We start from the raw sequence: 19,216 nt of genomic DNA, 5'->3' as shown, positions 1-19,216 counted from the left end.
TCATAAATCTGTACACCTCGATCAGGTCACCCCTCAATCTTCTCTGCTCCAGTGAAAACAACCCAAGCCGTGCCAACTTATACCGATACTGTCATGGACAGATGCAGCAGGCAGGTTGGTGAGGATGAGGTCAAGTATGTTGTTGGTTCCTTCACCACCAGCTGCAGTCCCAGTCTAGCAGCTCTGTCCTTTAGGACCCGGCCAGCTCGGTCTGTGGTGGTCCCACCGAGTTGCTCTTGGTGATGGACATTGAAGTCCCCCAGCCAGACCATATTCTGCGCCTTTGCCACCCTCAGTGTTTCCTCCAAGTGGAGTTCAACATGGAGGAGTACTGATTCATCAGTGGATGGTGGCTGGTACGTGGTAATCAGCACGAGATTTCCTTGCCCATGTTTAACCTGAAGCTATGAGACGTCATGGGGTGCAGAGTCGATGTTGAGGATTCCCTTCTGACTGTATTACCACTATGTGCCACCTCTACCAAGGAGACAGGAATGGTGATAGTGGTGTCTGGAACATTGTCTGTAAGGTGTGATTCTGTGAGTATGTTGTTTGACTAGTCTGTGAGACAGATCTCCCAATTTTAGCACAAGCCCCTAGATGATAGTACAGAGGACTTTGCACGGTTGACAGGGCTGGGTTTGTTGTTTCCGTTTCTGGTGCCTGGGTCGATGCCAGTTGGTCAGTCCGGTTTCATTCCTTTTTCGTGTTTCCACGGGCGGTTGAATACGTTGCTGTGGTCACATGTAGGCCAGACCACGTAAGGACGGCAGATTTCCTTCCCACGTTAGTGAACTAGATGGGAGTTCTATGCCAATAGTTTCATGATCGTCGCTAGATTTTTATTTTCAGATAGTTTATTGAGTTTAAATTCCATCACCTCCATTCCGCCACTGGGTGGGATTGGAATACGGGTCCCCAAATCATCACCCTGGGTTTCTGCATTACTAATCCAGCGATAATACAACTTTATTGACAGGGGACTTGAGTTTAAGAGCCGTGGGGTTATGCTGCAACTGTACATGACCCTGGTGAGACCACATTTGGAATATTGTGTGCAGTTCTGGTCACCTCACTATAGGAAGGATGTGGAAGCATTGGAAAGGGTGCAAAGGAGATTTACCAGGATGCTGCCTGGTTTGGAGGGTAGGTCTTATGAGGACAGGTTGAGGGAGCTAGGGCTTTTCTCTTTGGAGCAGAGGAGGATGAGAGGCAACTTAATAGAGGTTTATAAGATGATGAGGGGGATAGATAGTGTGGACGTTCAGAGACTATTTCCTCGGGTGGATGTAGCTGTTACAAGGGGGGCATAACTATAAGATTCGGGGTGGGAGATATAGGAGGGATGTCCGAGGTAGGTTCTTTACTCCGAGAGTGGTTAGGGTGTGGAATGGACTGCCTGCTGTGATAGTGGAGTCGGACACTTTAGGAACTTTCAAGCGGTTATTGGATCGGCACATGGAGCACACCAGAATGACAGGGAGTGGGATAGCTTGATCTTGGTTTCGGACAAAGCTCGGCACAACATCGAGGGCCGAAGGGCCTGTTCTGTGCTATTCTATGTTCTATGTACACCAGTGTCTCCTCGCCTAGAGCTCTGTGAGCAGTCTCCTTACTTAAGGAGAGATATTATTTCATTGGAAGAGGTTCAGAGAAGGCTCACTAGGATGATCCCTGGTATGGGGGGGATTGGCTTATGAGCAAAGGGGGGACTCTATTCATTGGAATTTAGAAGAATGAGAGGTGATCTCATTGAAACATAAAGATTCTTAAGTGGCTTGACAGGATAAATGCTGAAAGGCTGTTTCCCCTCATGAGAGATTTCAGAGGGAATATTACCAGAATAAAGGGGTTCCCATTTAAGACTGAAATGAGGAGGAATTTCTTCTCTCAGAAGGTTGTGAGTCTTTTGAACTCCTTGTCACAGAGAGCTGTGGGGGCAGAGTCCTTGGGTATGTTCAAGTCTGAGATAGATTCTTGATCAGTGAGGGAATCAAGGGTTACTGGGAAAGGGCAGGAAAGGGGATGTGAGGAATGTCGCATCAGCCATGATCCTATTGAATGTTGGAGCATGCTCGAGAGGCTGAAGGGCCTCCTCCTGTTCCTATTTCTTATGGTCTTAGAGTTTTATAGGTCTGAGGCTGGGAATCCTGCAACGGGTAACTCACCTCCTTACTCCCCAAAGCCTGTCCACCATCTACAAGGCACATGTCAGGAGTGTAATGGAATACTCTCCACTTGCCTGGATGAGTGCAGCTCCAACAACACTCAAGTAGCTCAACACCATCCAGGACAAAGCAGCCCCGCTTGATTGCTACCCCTTCCACAAACATTCACTCCCTCCACCACTGACACACAGTGGCAGCCATGTGTACCACCTACAAGATGCACTGCAGGAACTCACCAAGGTTCCTTAGGCAGCACCTTCCAAACCCACGACCATTACCATCTAGAAGGACAAGAGCAGCAGATACCTGGGAACCCCACCACCTGGAGGTTCCCCTACAAGTCACTCAACACCCTGACTTGGAAATTGTGGTGGCACAGTAGCACAGTGGTTAGCATTATTGCTTCACAGCTCCAGGGTTCCAGGTTCGTTTCCCGGCTTGGGTCACTGTCTGCGCGGAGTCTGCATGTTCTCCCTGTGTCTGCGTGGGTTTCCGCCGGGTGTTCTGGTTTCCTCCCACATGTCCTGAAAGACGTGCTGTTGGGTAATTTGGACATTCTGAATTCTCCCTCTGTGTACCCGAACAGGCGCCGGAGTGTGGCGACTAGGGGCTTTTCACAGTAACTTCATTGCAGTGTTAATGTAAGCCTACTTGTGACAATAAAGATTATTATTATGAATATATCGTCATTCCTTCACTGTCACTGGGTCAACATCCTGGGACTCCCTCCCTAACAGCACTGTGGGTGTGCCTACACCTCACCACCACCTTCTCAAGGGCAGTTAAGGATGCACAATAAATGCTGGCCTCACCAGCGACACACACATCCCGTGAATGAATTAAATACAAGAGCAGGAGAGTTACCTCTGTTGTCTTTATATTTATCCCCCAATCAACAAAATCAACAAACAAAAAACTGATTCCCGGTCCTCATTGCTGATATGGGATCTTGCTGTGTTCAAATTAGCTGCTGTGTTTCCTGCACTACAATAGTGACTACACTTCAAAAATGCTTCCACTGGCTGTAAAAAAAACGTTTAGACATCAGGAGGACATGAAAGGCTCAATATAAATTCATAACTTCCTCTCATCTGTAGAAGTTAGGTGATAATTGTGGGGAGAGAGCTCTTTAAAAGTTTATCCTAAAAAGAATCGGGATTTACTGGAAAATGGGGAAAATAAGATTGAACAAAAAAGCTTAAAAATAAGCAGCATCTTTGGTAGCAGAAACATTCGGAGCGGAGAGAATGTCACTGACAGGATCAAGCCACAGGGAGAGTCGATACAGATTTTTAAAAATCTATTCACCCCTCCCTTCAGAAAATGATTTTTGCTGTTGTAACATGAAACTACACATGGACAGATCATTACCTGACAACCCATTACGTTGCATTGAACCTCAGCTCAGATATCCTTTAACCATCTGTTTGTACAGCTCCAGCTAATCTATATTCCGGTGTCTGTCTGCCCTCAGGATGCTCACTCCTATTAGGAGGCTGACATTTCCACAACGCATGGGGGATTTTATTTTGCAGAGAGACTGCAATAATCAGATTTGCAAAGTTAGCCTGGATAAAGAGTCGGTACCATGTTTTTGGCATAGTTTTTTGGAACAGCACATTCTGCAGCCAACCAGAGGGCAGGCTATATCAGAGTTGGTGTTGTGAAACCAGATGGAATTAATTGATAACCCTCAGAGTGAAGACAAACCTAGGTAGCAGTGATCATAACGCCATTGAATTTTGCATTTTGTTTCAGGGAGAGGAGAGTGGGTCCGAGACTAATATTTAAAACTTAAGTAAGGACAATTATGAGGGCATGAGCTGGCAAATAAGGTTAAGGGAGAAGTCCAGTGAGATGCAGTGACAGACCTTTGAGAGTTATTTCAGAAAAAATACATTTCAACAAAAATGAAAATTCCCAAAGAGAGAACCCACCATCCGTTGTTAACTGAAAAAAAAATGAAAGATGGTATCAAACTTAGAGAGAAAGCATATAAATTAATAAAGACAGAACCATTAGAGAATGAGAGAAAGCTATCTATTCGAACTTCAAACTTACAATTACCTCTTGATTGCTTTTCCCATGCCCTTGGTGCAGCTGGCCAGAACTCACTGATTCCCCTGACTGCCTGCTTTTTGCAGTGGAATCCTTCCATTCCTGTCCCCAGTTGCACCATTTCTGTAGTTGGCCTGCTCAACTCGTTTCCCAAATTTGGCAACACTCCATAACTTTAGTTCCAATTGGCAACTTATGATCTCATCCTTGATATTCCCTTTTTTGTAAAAGGGTTTTCTGTGAAAGACACAAGTTGCCTATTGCCTGCTGATAGTCGACCTTGAGGAATGCCAGCCTTTTACACCCCTGATTCTGGTACTAACACCGCATTGGAGGTGATCGCCTTCCACTTTCTGCTTATAGAGGTCATCGGATACTTGCCTCTTCCTCCACTGTAGGTGCGGGACACAGATGTTTAATGTGCCTTACTTCACAATTGAGCAATGTGATCATCTGCTCCCGTCGAAATTTGTAACTCCAGCAGAAGCTCAAACAAGGAGTTAATCCACGATTGTCCTTCACCCGGGCAACAGAGGGTGTCTGGAATTGTTAAACTCTTTCCCGGCACTTTGTGCAGAGAAACCGAGGGGAAAGGCGGAAGATGGGGTTGAGTGGCCTTAGGGATGTCATGATACCTGAACATGAGGCTTAATGTACAAATTATTGAGGGGATAATATTCTCCTGTAAAGCTACCCAGTCTTGTATTTTGCTGAGAAAAGACACATGTTGCTGAAGCTTTTCATCTCGGACTCATCAGGAATGCCAAATTTCAAGCAATCACGACAATTTATACTACAGGGGAAAAGGGTGCTGATTGGTTGGCAAGTTGACTCTGATTGTCCGAGGTGTTGCCATGGAGAAACAACGAGGAACTATAGGCTCCCCAAGCTCCCGGGTAATTCAAAAAAGGTGCAAGTCTTGAACAGATTCCTTTTGTTGCAGATGACGGATGGTTCCTAGTGTATGAATAAAAGTTGTTCAGCGCGTGCTGGTAATGGCAGCACACCCTCGTTTTTCAGCAATCCCCAGGTTCGTTCAATGAAAGTCCCAAATACCCTAGTGAAAAAAGGTTGTCCATTTCTATAGCACCTTTCACAAGTTTGGGATATCCTTCACAAACAATGAAATACTTTTGAAGAGGAGTCACTGTTTTAATGCAGGAAACACAGCTGCCAATTTGCACACAGCAAGCTCTCACAAACAGGATCAAGACAATGGCCTTACAATCTGCTTCTTTGGTGATGTGGGTTGAGGGATAATTATTGGTCAGGCACTGTGGGGATAACACCAAACTCTTCTTAGAATAATGTATTGGGGGATCTTTTACTGACAATGGAGAGGCCATTCAGCCCAATGTGTCTGTGCTGGCTCTTGGAAAGAGGTGTCCAATTAATCGAACTCTCCTGTTCTTGCTCAGAACCTCACACTTTTTGCCCCCCAACTACTTATCCAGCTCCCTTTTGAAAGTTCCTGAAGAATCCACCCTTACAGGCAGCACCTTCTCGTGTAAAAATTCTTCACCGCCTCAAGATATCCTGAAGCTGTTTATTGCCGCTGAAGCATTTTTTGAAGTGTTGGGATGTAGGAATTACTGCAGCCAAATTGTGCACAGAAAGATGCCACAAGCAAGCACGAGATAACGGCCAGATTGTCTGCTTGTTTATTGATGTATTGAGAGATTGACATTGGCACTGAGGAGAACTCGCCTGATATTGGACAACCAACAAGGTGCAGGCGGCGCTTTGAGCTCCGAATCTGAAATATTAAAAATCTGAATGTGAAAGTCAGGAGGAATGACGAGGGCAGCACGGCGGCGCAGCGGTTAGCACCGCTGCCTTACGGCGCCAGGGACCCAGGTTTGATTCTGGCCTTGGGTGACTGTGCGGAGTCTGCACGTTCTCCCCGTGTCTGCGCGGGTTTCCTCCGGGTGCTCCGGTTTCCTCCCACAGTCCAAAGATGTGCAGGTTAGGTGGGGTTACGGGGATAGGGTGGGCCTAGGTACGGTGCTCTTTCAGAGGGTGGGTGCAGAGTCGATGGGCTGAATGGCCTCCCGTGGACTGGGCAGGATTGCGGTGAAAGGTGGGCGGGCTCTCTGACAATGGGGACAAAGCAGATTAGTGAAAGGAGCTATCCCTTCCACTTAAACAAAGCAAATTGTTTTAATGTAAGATAGAATGAGGAGGGGTTGCTGTTTAGTGGGAGCACAGAGAGAGAGAGAGAAAGTGCTAACGAGGAGATCATTAATAAACCTGAAAGCGCATGAATGGGAAAGGGAATAAATAAGGGGAGGGCTGGAGGAGGGGGCTCGCTGCATCGGCTTTCCCAGATGTCCCGCCCCGCTCCTCAGTCACTGCAGAGCCGCTGGGGCGAGTGGAGCCTCTCCTTGTGCTGCTGCCGGGGACGGGAGGCGCACAGCGGTAGGTGGGAGCCAGGGGCTGTTCCACCAGGGGAGGCAGGCTGCCGGCAGAGTCCTCTCGCCCGGTGGCAGTTTGGGTGGAGTGGAGCCGGGCGGGGGACTCGCTGCCGGGCGGGGGACTCGCTGCCGGGCGGGGGCTGCCTGCGGGAGCTTTTGTTCTCCATGTGCTCGGTCCCAGTGAGCGGGGCGGGTTCCTCACCCCTCTCTTCCCCCCCCACCACCACCACCCCGGATTGGGGAAATATCCAGACCCCCCCCGCCCCCCAAACCGGATTGGGGAAATATCCAGACCCCCCCGCCCCCCAAACCGGATTGGGGAAATATCCAGACCCCCCCCGCCCCCCAAACCGGATTGGGGAAATATCCAGACCCCCCCGCCCCCCAAACCGGATTGGGGAAATATCCAGACCCCCCCCCCCCCCCGGGCAGTCTGAGATCAGTGAGATTGGGAACCAGATTCTCCTGGGGGGGGGGGGGGAATTGAGGGCTGGAGGGGGGATAAGGGGGGCGGCAGTCAGGAATGGGAGAGGCAGGATTTTTTTTTGGGGGGGGACAGGAATTGGGGAGGTGCCGGATTCACAATCTCCCAGACCCTGGTTTTCAATCGGGGGGGGGGGGGGGGGGGGGGGAGGGGATTTGGGTTGTTTAATTTAATCGTTTTTTAAAAAACCCCCGAGGGTCACTTCCCCCCCCCCCCCCCCCCCCCGCGGCTGCAGCCCATTGAATTTATTATTGGAGAGTTTATAACTCTTTCCCCCCCCCCCCCCGCGGTCATTTGCAAAATCTCAATTTCTTGTCGATATCGAGATTGTAGCTGTTACGGGGGGGGGGGGGGGGAGAGACATTGCCTTTTTGGGGGGGACATTGGCTGATTTGTTGTTGTTTTTTTTTTGGGGGGGGGGCTTTCTCGTCTCGCTAATTGACCCCAAACACTGGAGCCGGGAATTTGGTGAATGTGGTATTTAAGTTCTTGTCATTTCCCGGAACATTCCCGGCTCCAGTCTCCCCGGAAAGGGAATGACATTTTGGGAATGAATGGGTTCCCGGTTGGGGGGGGGGGGGTGGTTGTGACTGGATTAGGGGGAGGGGGGGGGTTGTGAATGGATTTGGTGGGGGGATCACTGACTGATGCTCTGGGCATCACACAGTAAATGTGAGACTTTCCCAATTCAACCTGTTTATAAATTAGTTTTTAACTAACCGCCAGGGACTGCGACCCGAAATGCGCGCCCCCCCCCTCCCCCCGCGACCCGAAATGCGCGCCCCCCCCCCCCCCCCCGCGACCCGAAATGCGCGCCCCCCCCCCCCCCCCCCCGCGACCCGAAATGCGGGCCCCCCCCCCCCCCCGCGCAATGTTCTCAAACTCCATTTAAACTGCTTCTGGTTTCTGCCCAGATTGAAACTTGGTGATGTGCCCGCTGAACTTGTGCCCGCTGAACCTGGCTGCAAACGGTTCCAAACTGCCTTTTGATCGAAGCTTTTCCAACGAAACTGGCTTTGCGGGACTGCAATGGGTGGGGTGCAGATGGGAAGCTTTGGAGTTGTCTGGTTGCTGGGGTACATTGATGTTTGGGTCGGTTACCTCCAGCACCCGTCCATTAGTTTGCATGTGATTTGAAATAACGCATTTCCGAACTGCCGATTAGTTGGTGCTGGGAAAAGCCGAGTCTCTCTGCGAATTGTCTGTTGCTGGCTGTGAGCAGGAATGGGGAAGAACAATGACTCTTTGTCATGTTTAGGCTGTTGTCTCTGCCTGTTTAGTCCTAAATGCACCTGTACTCTAGCAGCTGTCTCCATACTTGCTATACGCAGCTCTGTCCCCACACCAGACATGACCCAGCGTGAGTCATGTGTCCTCTTCGACCTCCACCCCACAGACACTACCTGGACTAATTTCTTGTGTGCTTGATGGATGAGGCCATGGTTTTGGCATCGACTTTGCTGTTATTCCCCTCAAACAGCTGACTGTTTGTTTTAAATCTATTCAACTTGGTCTCTGATCACATGAAAACATTGTGACCAATCAAACTTGAATTTGGGACAAAGAATAGAGACAATGGAGAAAGTGATGCCAAAATTGGGACGAGACTAAACAGGATTTTTGTACTTGGTGGGAGGGGGGTGTCTAATTTAAAATAAGCACATGTTTGATTTGAAACTCTCCAGTCTCACCCCCCTGAATCATTTTGGGAGGTGTCTCTGGTTCAATGTGACTGACAATTTGTTAATCACTTGGCAAATGGAACCAGGTTAACCGTCTGTGGAACCTAAAACGCCATTGGTCTGCATAGCCCCCTTGTTCTATGTAAATATCACACCAAAAGCTTTCTTGCAATAGCTGTCTACACTGCCCCTCTCCAGGAAGATCAAATTATTTTCAATTAGCCAATAAAACAAATCATTAAGTTCATGTCGTGATTTGACATATTTTAAAACTATTTGCCTATATTGTTTGAGATAATCCTCAAGTGGTCTTGACCCCTCTGTCAGGGACTGAGTTTGTGGACAAGATATTCAGCATTGCTGAAGTGCACAAAGGTGAAAAAGGAGGGATTGGAGGACATTTGCAACTTCAAATGTCTGCTAGGGGCTGAACCTGGGTCCTTAGTTTTACTGCATTGAGGCCCTATGGCCCATCGTATCTGGTGCTGGCCACCGGCAACTACTACTCTAACCCCATTTTCCAGCACTTGGCCCATAGCCTTGTCTTGAAGTGCTGATATAAATATGATCATAGTGAGGGCTCTCACATCTATCACACTGGGTAGCGAGTTTCAGATTCCCACCACCCTCTGGGTGGGAGAAAGAGGAAATGGACCTTTCTCCTGCCCTTTACCATAAATCTATTCCCCCTGATTATTGACTCCTTTACTGAGGGGAAAGATTCCTTCCCATCCTACTATCTGCCCTATCTATGCTCCTCAATATCGTTTGTACTCAGTTGAGCCATCATTGGCTTATTTAACAACGGTAACAAATTTGATTGTTACTTTTTTTCTCCTGAAGTAGGAGTGGACAGGACTGACTATGATTGCTAAAGATTTCCATTGAGCTTTGCGTTTTTGTGCTTCCATAGTAGAGAGAAGTGACCACTGTACTGACCCCGAACTATATTTCAAATCTAATTGAATCCTGCCTATTTCTAATGAGGTTTTTTATCATAGAATTTACAGTGCAGAAGGAGGCCATTCGGCCCATCGAGTCTGCACCGGCTCTTGGAAAGAGCACCCTACCCAAGGTCAACACCTCCACCCTAGCCCCATAACCCAGTAACCCCACCCAACACGAAGGGCAATTTTGGACACACTAAGGGCAATTTATCATGGCCAATCCACCTAACCTGCACATCTTTGGACTGGGAGGAAACCGGAGCACCCGGAGGAAACCCACGCGCACACTGGGAGGATGTGCAGACTCCGCACAGACGTGACCCAAGCTGGAATCGAACCTGGGATCCTGGAGCTGTGAAGCAATTGTGCTATCCGCAATGCTACTGTCTTGAAGGACCAATTTAATCCTGCCTATTTCTCATGAGGTTTGTTGGTCTTGAAGGACCTTTAGGGCAGTGGAAAGCTGTGAATGTTGACTGTTCTTGCCCCCCTGATTCTCTAGATTATATTGCAGGTGAGGTGAAAACCAGTCATATCCAGTGCATGAGCAACATTGTTCCTGTCCTGCTCTGCACCCATTGGTGCTGGATGAGGAGTGAGGAGCACTGACTGTGGAGCCTCCTCCTGTATACCCCCCCCCCCCCAAAAAAAAATACCTGTCCAAGGACTGTTCCAGCTAGGTAAGTTACCTACCCAGGCATGGTCAATTCTGGCAGCTTGCTGGATGGTTCTAATGAGCCTAGATCTGACCAGTCTCATGCTATTTATATGCCTGCATAATTTCTTCTCCATTACATCAACATCCTGGGAGTTACCATTGACCACAAACTGGACTAGCCACGTACATATTGTGGCTGCAAGAGGTCAGGCTAGGACTCTTTAGCAAGTTGCACCCCTCTTGACTTCCTGAAGGCAAAGTCAGCAAGAATAACTTGAGCTTGACATCATCCAGGACACTGCAACCTGTGAGATTGCTGCTATCTTGTATGTGCACTTCCTCCACTGTGAAGCATTGCCACAGCTCCTTCAACAGCGTTTTGCAAATCCAGACCTACCATGTAAAATGGCAGTAGATACATGGAAATGCCACCACCTGCTATTTTTCCCTTCCAATCAATGGTGCTATTTTCATAGTTGCTGGGTGAAAACCCTGTATCTTATCTAACTGCCCTAGATGTACCTACACTAGACCAACTGATTCCAGGAGGTGGCTCTGTGACATCCTGTGAACGATGTGTGGCATTTACTCTAACAATGAATTGCAAGTGCATCAACAAATGAAATTCCAAACTTTGTCCATTGTGGAGTAAAGTAATTAACTTTTCACATCCTTCTCAGCCAATGGTCACTCACTCCTTCCCTCAATAGGAAAATGTGGCAGTTTAGTAAGATGGTTAGAAATATTGCAACACCAAGTGAACACATTGGACTTTTGAGTCCTTGTTTACTTGGCCAGTGTGACATTGGCCATCAGCTTTTTTTTTTGCCCATATCTGGTTTGAACCCACTTTCACTTTGGGCTAAGATTTCAAACTGGCACTTGGGGTGAAAACCTAGTCATTGAATCTAAATCACAGCTAACCAACAATGCCATCTCCTTGAGATTATTGGCACTTTTGCTCACTAGGCTGGTTCTAATGTCTTTTCCCAGTCCTCTAGTAGTGTTCGGGGGAAACCTGCACTTGTGAAATCTTGCCACTGAAGCATCTCGCTCTAAGTTTAAGTAGTTGTTGCTGCAACTCACAATATGGAGTTTTTTTTTCTTTATAAATTTAGAGTACCCAATTCATTTTTTTCCAATTAAGGGGCAATTTAGCATGGCCAATCCACCTACCCTGCACGTCTTTGTGTTGTGGGGGCGAAACCCACGCAAACACGGGGAGAATGTGCAAACTCCACACGGACAGTGACCCAGAGCCAGGATCGAGCCTGGGACCTTGGTGTCGTGAGGCAGCAGGGCTAACCCACTGCGCCACCGTGCTGCCTCAATACGGAGTTTGAAGCAGAACTATTTAAATAATAGCCTGACTAATATTTTCACCTTGGACTGAAACATGTAGTTTTGTTTTGTCAGTCCTGGCATGGGAGTGTGAGCGAACCTGAGCCAAGAGTCCATTCTGGATTACTTGACTGGCACAGCTGCCTTCTGTGTTCGGGATTGAATTTGAATTCCTGTTTCTCATCCCCCTCGGATGAGGCCAGCAGCTTTCAGTTGTGGGTGTGGATTTGGCTGCCTACACTGACTCATAGAATGAAATCTGTTGACGGGAAAAAGTGAGCAACTGTTTCAAAAATCATTGTGGGCCCATTTTGCTACAGTTGTAATGGGCACTAGTGAGACCACACTTGAGGACTGCATAGTGCTTTGGATTCTCATGTGGCATATAATTACACTCCAAATAGTTCATGGAAGGTTCACTAGGCTGGGATGTGATGAAGTGTTGTCTAAGATGTTTGGGTGCATACTCATTGACATTTAAAAGAATGAGGTGATCTTATTGAAATGGGGTGGGGGGGGGGGGGGACTTTTTCTTTCTTTACTCAGTCTTGGGATGTGGCTGTCGCTGGACCAGCATTTGTTACCCATCCCTAATTGCCCTTGAACTGAGTGGTTTGCTCATTTCAGTGGGGGGCAGTAAACTGAAGCTGTGGTTCTGTGGTCACATGTAGGCCAGACTGGGTAAGGACTGCAGATTTATATTTTGAGTTTAAATTCCACCACCTGCCATGGTGGGATTCGAACCTGGGACCCTATGTCTCTGGATTACTAATTCAGACTTGACAAGGTGAATGTTGCCTGCTGGATGGGATGGGAATTAGTGAGGGAGTAGTTTAAATATTGTGAGGAGGAATCTCTTATGTGGTTGTTAATCGTTTGAATTCTCCAATGGGGGCTGGGTCATTACATGGGTAGCACAGTGGTTAGCACTGTTTCTTCACCGCACCAGGATCCCACATTTGATACCCGGCTTGGGTCACTGTGCGGAGTCTGCACGTTCTCCCCGTGTCTGCGAGGGTTTCCTCCGGGTGCTCCGGTTTCCTCCCACAAGTCCCGAAAGACGTGCTTCTTAGGTGAATTGGACATCCTGAATTCTCCCTCTGTGTACCCAAAGTGGCGACTCTGGGCTTTTCACAGTAACTTCATTGCAGTGTTAATGTAAGCCTACTTGTGACAATATTACGTTCTGGCTGGAAAATGAGGCCACAATTGGATCATCCAATATCTTTAATGGCAGAGCGGGTATGCATCTGGAGAGAAACTGTTGACGTTGAGTTTGATTCTTCTGGTCCGAAGAGTCACGTGGACTTGAAATATTCATTCTGTTTCTTGCTCCACCCTGAGCTGCCATACAGCATTTTCTGTTTTATTGATTTTCGGAAATTGTCTGTTGTAAATATGCTTTGTGTTAATACAGCTGTTTGCAGATTTTAGTCAGCGTTCTTTGTCAGGGGTTCGAAGTCTCAACACTTTACAAGGTCATGGCAGATTAAGTCCATTTTAATAAAAGCCCCATGTACTAGTGTTTTTTAAAAAAAAAAAGAGGCATTCAAGATGACCGTTCAGATCCTTGTAAATCAATAAATCATGCATTGATTTTGTAGAATAAGCCCAAGCTCAAAATCAATCTTGGAGTGCTAATTTCAGCAAACTGGCTCTCCTGCTATATTCTTAACTTGCTGTTGTATAGCGAGTTTAAATTTTCTGCTGCTCGGAGGGGTCTACCTCCTTGGATGTTGCTCCTAGTAACAGGGGCTCGTTGCCAGCTTGTGTGATTAAAGTGCTCTCCTCCCAAGGGACAGGCTTGATGCTCAGCAGCCTGAAGTAATCAATTGCTAAAAGCCACTTTGATACAGCTGCATGTTTTTGGAAGCTGTCCACTTTAACTAGATTACATCAATTCTTTTTGTTCTGTCAAGATCTTCCAGCCACCAATTAATTCACTGCCCCATCGCTTCCACCAGCTTGAGAGCACCTATCAAAATGTTAGCCTGTGCATCATCGCATAAAAACTGGCTTCTCTAGTTCATTTGTTATAATGTGGAGATGCTGCGTTGGACTGGGGTGAGCACAGTACGAAGTCTTACAACACCAGGTTAAAGTCCAACAGGTTTGTTTCGATGTCACTAGCTTTCTGAGGCCTGCTCCTTCCTCAGGTGAATGAAGAGGTATGTTCCAGAAACACATATATAGACAAATTCAAAGATGCCAAACAATGCTTGGAATGCGAGCATTAGCAGGTGATTAAATCTTTACAGATCCAGAGATGGGGTAACCAGGTTAAAGAGGTGTGAATTGTGTCAAGCCAGGACAGTTGGTAGGATTTCGCAGGCCAGATGGTGGGGGATGAATGTAATGCGACATGAATCCCAGGTCCCGGTTGAGGCCGCACTCGTGTGCGGAACTTGGCTATAAGCTTCTGCTCGGCGATTCTGCGTTGTCGTGCGTCCTGAAGGCCGCCTTGGAGAACGCTTACCCGGAGATCAGAGGCTGAATGCCCTTGATTGCTGCAGTCTTCCCCGACTGGAAGGGAACATTCCTGCCTGGTGATTGTCGCGCGATGTCCGTTCATTTGTTGTCGCAGCGTCTGCATGGTCTCGCCAATGTACCACGCTTCGGGACATCCTTTCCTGCAGCGTATGATGTAGACAACGTTGGCCGAGTCGCACTAGTATGTACTGCGTACCTGGTGGGTGGTGTTCTCACGTGTAATGGTGGTATCCATGTCGATGATCTGGCACGTCTTGCAGAGATTGCCATGGCAGGGTTGTGTGGTGTCGTGGTCACTGTTCTGAAGACTGGGTAGTTTGCTGCAAACAATGGTTTGTTTGAGGCTGCGCGGTTGTTTGAAGGCGAGTAGTGGGGATGGCCTTGGCAAGATGTTCATCTTCATCAATGATGTGTTGAAGGCTGTGAAGAATATGTCGTAGTTTCTCCGCTCTGGGGAAGTACTGGACGACTAAGGGTATTCTGTCGGTTGTGTCCCATGTTTGTCATTTGTTATAGGCATTATTTGTATAGTTTCCAAAACATTCACATCTTGATCTCTAGTCTATGGCACCAAACCTTTTGAAATGTTCACTTTCAAGTTTTAACGTTGTTTAACAAGTGGTTTAGGGGTGGGCTTGGTTGTTTTGTTTTCCTATTAACCTCCATGTCCTTAAATGAAAGCAGTTGAGGGATCGCTAGGTTGGCAGCACTTGGGGAATAATCTTTATTATCCCAAGTAGTAAAATTCTGAAAATCCTCTAGTCTCCACATTCTGGCGCCTGTTTGGGTGCACTGAGGGAGAATTCAATGTTCAATTCATCTAACAGCACGTCTTTTGGTGCTTGTGGGAAGAAACTAGAGCACCCAGAGGAAACCCACACAGACACTGGGAGAACGTGCAGACTCCGCACAGACAATGACCCAAGCCGGGAATCGAACCCCAGATCCTTGGCGCTGTGAAGCAACAGTGCTAATCACTGTTGTGCTCATGCCAGAGTAGAATCATAACCTGGGGTGGAGTAAATTGTCAAACTAATAAAGCTATGTTAGCAGAGTAAGAGGCAACTTGATTGAAACAAAGATCCTGAGGTCTTGGAGAGGATGATCCCTCTTGTAGGAAAATCCAGTAAGATGTCTCGACACCCGGTTAAAGTCCAACAGTTTATTTGAAATCGCAAACTTTCAGCACGCTCATCAGGTGATTGAAGGAGCAGCACTTCAAGCTTGTGGTTTCAATTCAACCTGGTGTTGAGACTTCTTACTGCCACCCCAGTCCAGTGCTGGCATACCCACATCGGGGAGAATGTAGAACTAGGGACCTTTTTTTAAGGTTACCTGTTTGAGATAGATTGAGGCTTTGGAATCCTCTTCCTCCAAGAGTGGGGTCAAGGCAGAATAATAGATTCTTGATTAACAAGTAGGTGAAGGTTTTTCCGGGTTCAGCAAGATGTTGAATTGAGATCAGATCAGCCATGATCATATTGAATGGCAAAACAGGCTCCGAGCACAATGGTCTACTGCTCCTAGTTTTGTTTGCATGGTATGCTGGTATCATTTTCTGCAATTGTTCCTTGATCTCGGTCTTGAATATACAGTACTCTGACTGAGCCTCACTGCTCTAGGGTAGAGGTTTTAGCACCATCTGGGTGAAGCCAACATCACTTTGATCCTAAATGGTGTACCCCCCAACCACAGGAAACGTGCATCCTGTGTCTGCCTTGTCAAGCCCAAGAATTTTGCACCTCATTCGTAACTAGAGAATATAGATCCAGTCTCCTTTCTCATGGGACAATCCTGACATCCCTGTGTTGGGGTGCAAATGGTAAGACAGCAGCTTGGGCTCTCTGTAGCCTAATAATTAGTCCACTCTGTGTTTTTGCCACATTGTACTGCTTGGTAACTTGCAAAGTACAATCCAGTATCGGTTGCAAATAAAGTGTGACCTAAGGAATGAAAATCCTGTCGTCTGTTGCATTCTTGTCTACACCATATATGTTTATTGGCACCTAACCTCTTGAATCTTTCCATTTGCAGTTGACAGCATGGGTGGCAGGCTGAGCAGAAAGAAGAGAGGCTATAATGTGAATGACCCAAAGGAGAGCAAAACTGCAGAGTCCACTGAAGGCCCAGAGGTGAAAGATGAGCCTGAAAATCAAGATGCTTCAAAGGAACAGGTCGTGAAACCAGAAGCTGAGCTGCCGGAAGAGAAATCTGAAACGGAGGCCCCCAAAGTGACCGGTGAAACTATTTCAGGAAAACAAACTGACTTGGTAACCCCTGACGTGAAAACCATTCCAAGTGTACCAGTTACTGATGTTGTACAGACGTCGGGTCTACTAGAAGGTGTACCAGCTACTGTTCTTGTACAGGCATCAGGTCCACAAGAAAGTATAGTCTCTAAAAATTTGGTAAACTCTATCTCTGAGCAGCCACCTAATCAGGTGGAACACCATCCCGTGGAATCTAGCCATATTCCACGTATTGATTTGAATGCTGACGCATCTGATGTGACAGAGCTCAATGAACAGAAAACTGGTCCGGTATCAGTGTGTGAAGAAACCCAGGCCAAACCGGTTTTAGAAATGAGTATGACCTCTCTCGACCCTTCAACTGAGACATCTAGTTTGGGTGACCATGTGGCAACAGAAATCATGAAAGGTGATGAACAATTGAAGAACTCTCATGTGAGCCCAGAGGATACTATCGGCAAACCTGGTGAAGTTTCCGAAAGCCAAGATGGTGTTTCCCCACAATCCACTTTGAAAGAAAAAATTGAAAGCTCTACCCAGGCAACATGGTCTGAATCTGGAGTGGAATGTGTACCACCCAAGGAGATGGGGATATCAAAATTGCCAGTGAGTGAAGAAACGCCCACTGACATTGCAGTGAACAACGAAATGGAGAAAAATGTAGTTGCACCTGGCACTTGGGATGAAATTCCAGAAAAAGTGCTGAGTGAATCTATTTGCCCCATTGTCCAAACAATAACTGATGTGAAAACTGAACCTGCAGAGCACTGCATAGAGAAGTCTGACCATATTCAAGACCGTCTTGTTCAAGAGGACACTGGTAAAGTATTTGTGGATCAGAGCCAATTGACTGAAGGATCTGGAAATCCATCTGTAGACACTTCAAGGGAAGCCACTGTGACAGATGTAGTCCTATTATCTAAAGATCCCGTGGCGGTATGTCCTCCGGAGACGGTCAGCACAGCAGAGAGTGCAATCCAGATTGTCACGGAGTTTGCTCCAGAGGCCAGTTCCAACACCAGAAAGGCACTGACTGAAACCAGGTGTGAGCCAACTCCAGACATCAGCCACCAAGATGATGTTGAAATACCTCTGCTCAAGACCAGTTCTGAACTAATACCAGATATTAAAGTAACTGTTTATACAGAAGGTTTGCAAGAGACAATAGAAATCAACACCAAACTCGCTAAGGGGTCAACAGGTGATGAAACACTTGTTTCTGACACTGATCCACATTCACCCAATGTGGGAAAGCTGGAGAACACGTCCGAGGATCATTCTCCAAGTCGAGCAGATTCGATACAGACTGAGGAACCTAGTTCTACAAAAATTGAAAATGTGTTTTCTGTCGTTGATCCGAATGGATCTACTCTCCAGACTGGAGTGGCCAACCTTCCAGAGAGTTCAGTTGCGAATGGGGCACCTGTAGATAATGGAGTGATCGATCACGGCAAAACCAGCCAAGTTGAGGTGAATGGCCAAAGTGAAACGACAAAAGCTGAAGAGAATATTCAAGATGGCATTTCGGACCCAGCAGCAAGATGCAAATCTATCGAACCAGTGAATACAAATCAACCTGCCAAGGAATCTGGGCGTCTCCAACTGGATAATCAAACTTTAGATTCAGGGCTATGAGGTGTCGAGCAGAAAAACTCCTGAATGCAATCTTGGGGATCAATCAAGAGCATGAAGTGGAAGATAGGAATTTGGATTTTATTCAAACCAGCTGGTGCCTAGGTTTGACTTGAATAAAGACTGAACTTTGTGTTGCAAGTAGGGCAGACTCTTGGGACTTGCAGCATATGAATGAACTTACTGGTTCCACAATCTTCCACTGATTTTTTTTCTTCTATAGATGCCATAAATCCGATTGGGAAGATGAAAATCCCGTTGGAATGAAGACCCCAGCCATTTGCCAAAAGCTTTTGGTATACAAGATGTCAAATATTATACTCTTACACTTTTGAGGCATGTAAACCTACTAGAAAATTTGTTCAGAACACTAAGCTCTACAGTAATTTAAGGATAGTTAAATTGAATTTGAAGTAGTCGAACTAGTAATTTCCAGTTCATAAATCTGTTTTGCAAGGTCAGATGTAACTAATTGGATGTGAAGGTTTTAAAATATTTCAATGCTTTGACAACTAACTTAATAAATATTATCTGTCAAACTTGCTGTTTTGTTGTTTTTATTCAGTGAAGCATGGCACTGGCCAAGATTGGCAGGAATAGGGGGTGGGATTCTCCATTTTGCCGGCACCCAGGGGTTTCCTGACAGTGTGGGGTTTCCCCACAATGGGAAACCCCATTGACCGGCCGGCGTAACGGAGAATCCCGCCGGCGGGTCGGGGCAGAAATGGGGCGGAGAATCCAGCCCAGGGTTGCTGTAATTGGACTGATGCGTAGCTGAGTTTTCTTGTAGTTTTACAATCCACTTGTTTTCCAAGGACCAATCTCTCGGTGGAAAGAGTCTGAAGCACTGAACAGAGGTGTTATATTCCATCTGCTTGGTAGAACTTGATTCTTCAACTAGGGAGTTGAGAATACCTTTCAAATTGCACTTCCTAAATGTAGATGGAGTTAAATATTTATTTTTTTGAACAGCACATATTTAAAATTACAATAGCAAGCATGTTTAAAAATTCTAAAGTTGCAGGAATGAATTTGATCTGTTCAACTGCAACAGCAACATTGCTTTCTGAATGTTGACACTACTTGAATTATT

The 19,216-nt window shown here is 46.7% G+C and overlaps 1 protein-coding gene across 1 annotated transcript; it reads left to right on the top strand.

Moving 5' to 3' along the window:
- The first annotated feature begins 6,478 nt into the window (after positions 1–6,478).
- LOC140430347 (uncharacterized) lies at positions 6,479–18,662 on the top strand. The gene is made up of 2 exons (XM_072517805.1): positions 6,479–6,644; positions 16,277–18,662. The coding sequence occupies exons 1-2, from the start codon at positions 6,491–6,493 to the stop codon at positions 18,124–18,126; spliced, it is 2,004 nt and encodes a 667-aa protein (XP_072373906.1). The 5' UTR covers positions 6,479–6,490; the 3' UTR covers positions 18,127–18,662.
- Positions 18,663–19,216: the final 554 nt, after the last annotated feature.

Source organism: Scyliorhinus torazame, chromosome 10, assembly GCF_047496885.1.
Source record: "Scyliorhinus torazame isolate Kashiwa2021f chromosome 10, sScyTor2.1, whole genome shotgun sequence".
Lineage (NCBI taxonomy): Eukaryota > Metazoa > Chordata > Chondrichthyes > Carcharhiniformes > Scyliorhinidae > Scyliorhinus > Scyliorhinus torazame.
The sequence above is the reverse complement of the archived record's forward strand: the minus strand, read 5'-3'. Positions and strand labels throughout refer to the sequence as shown.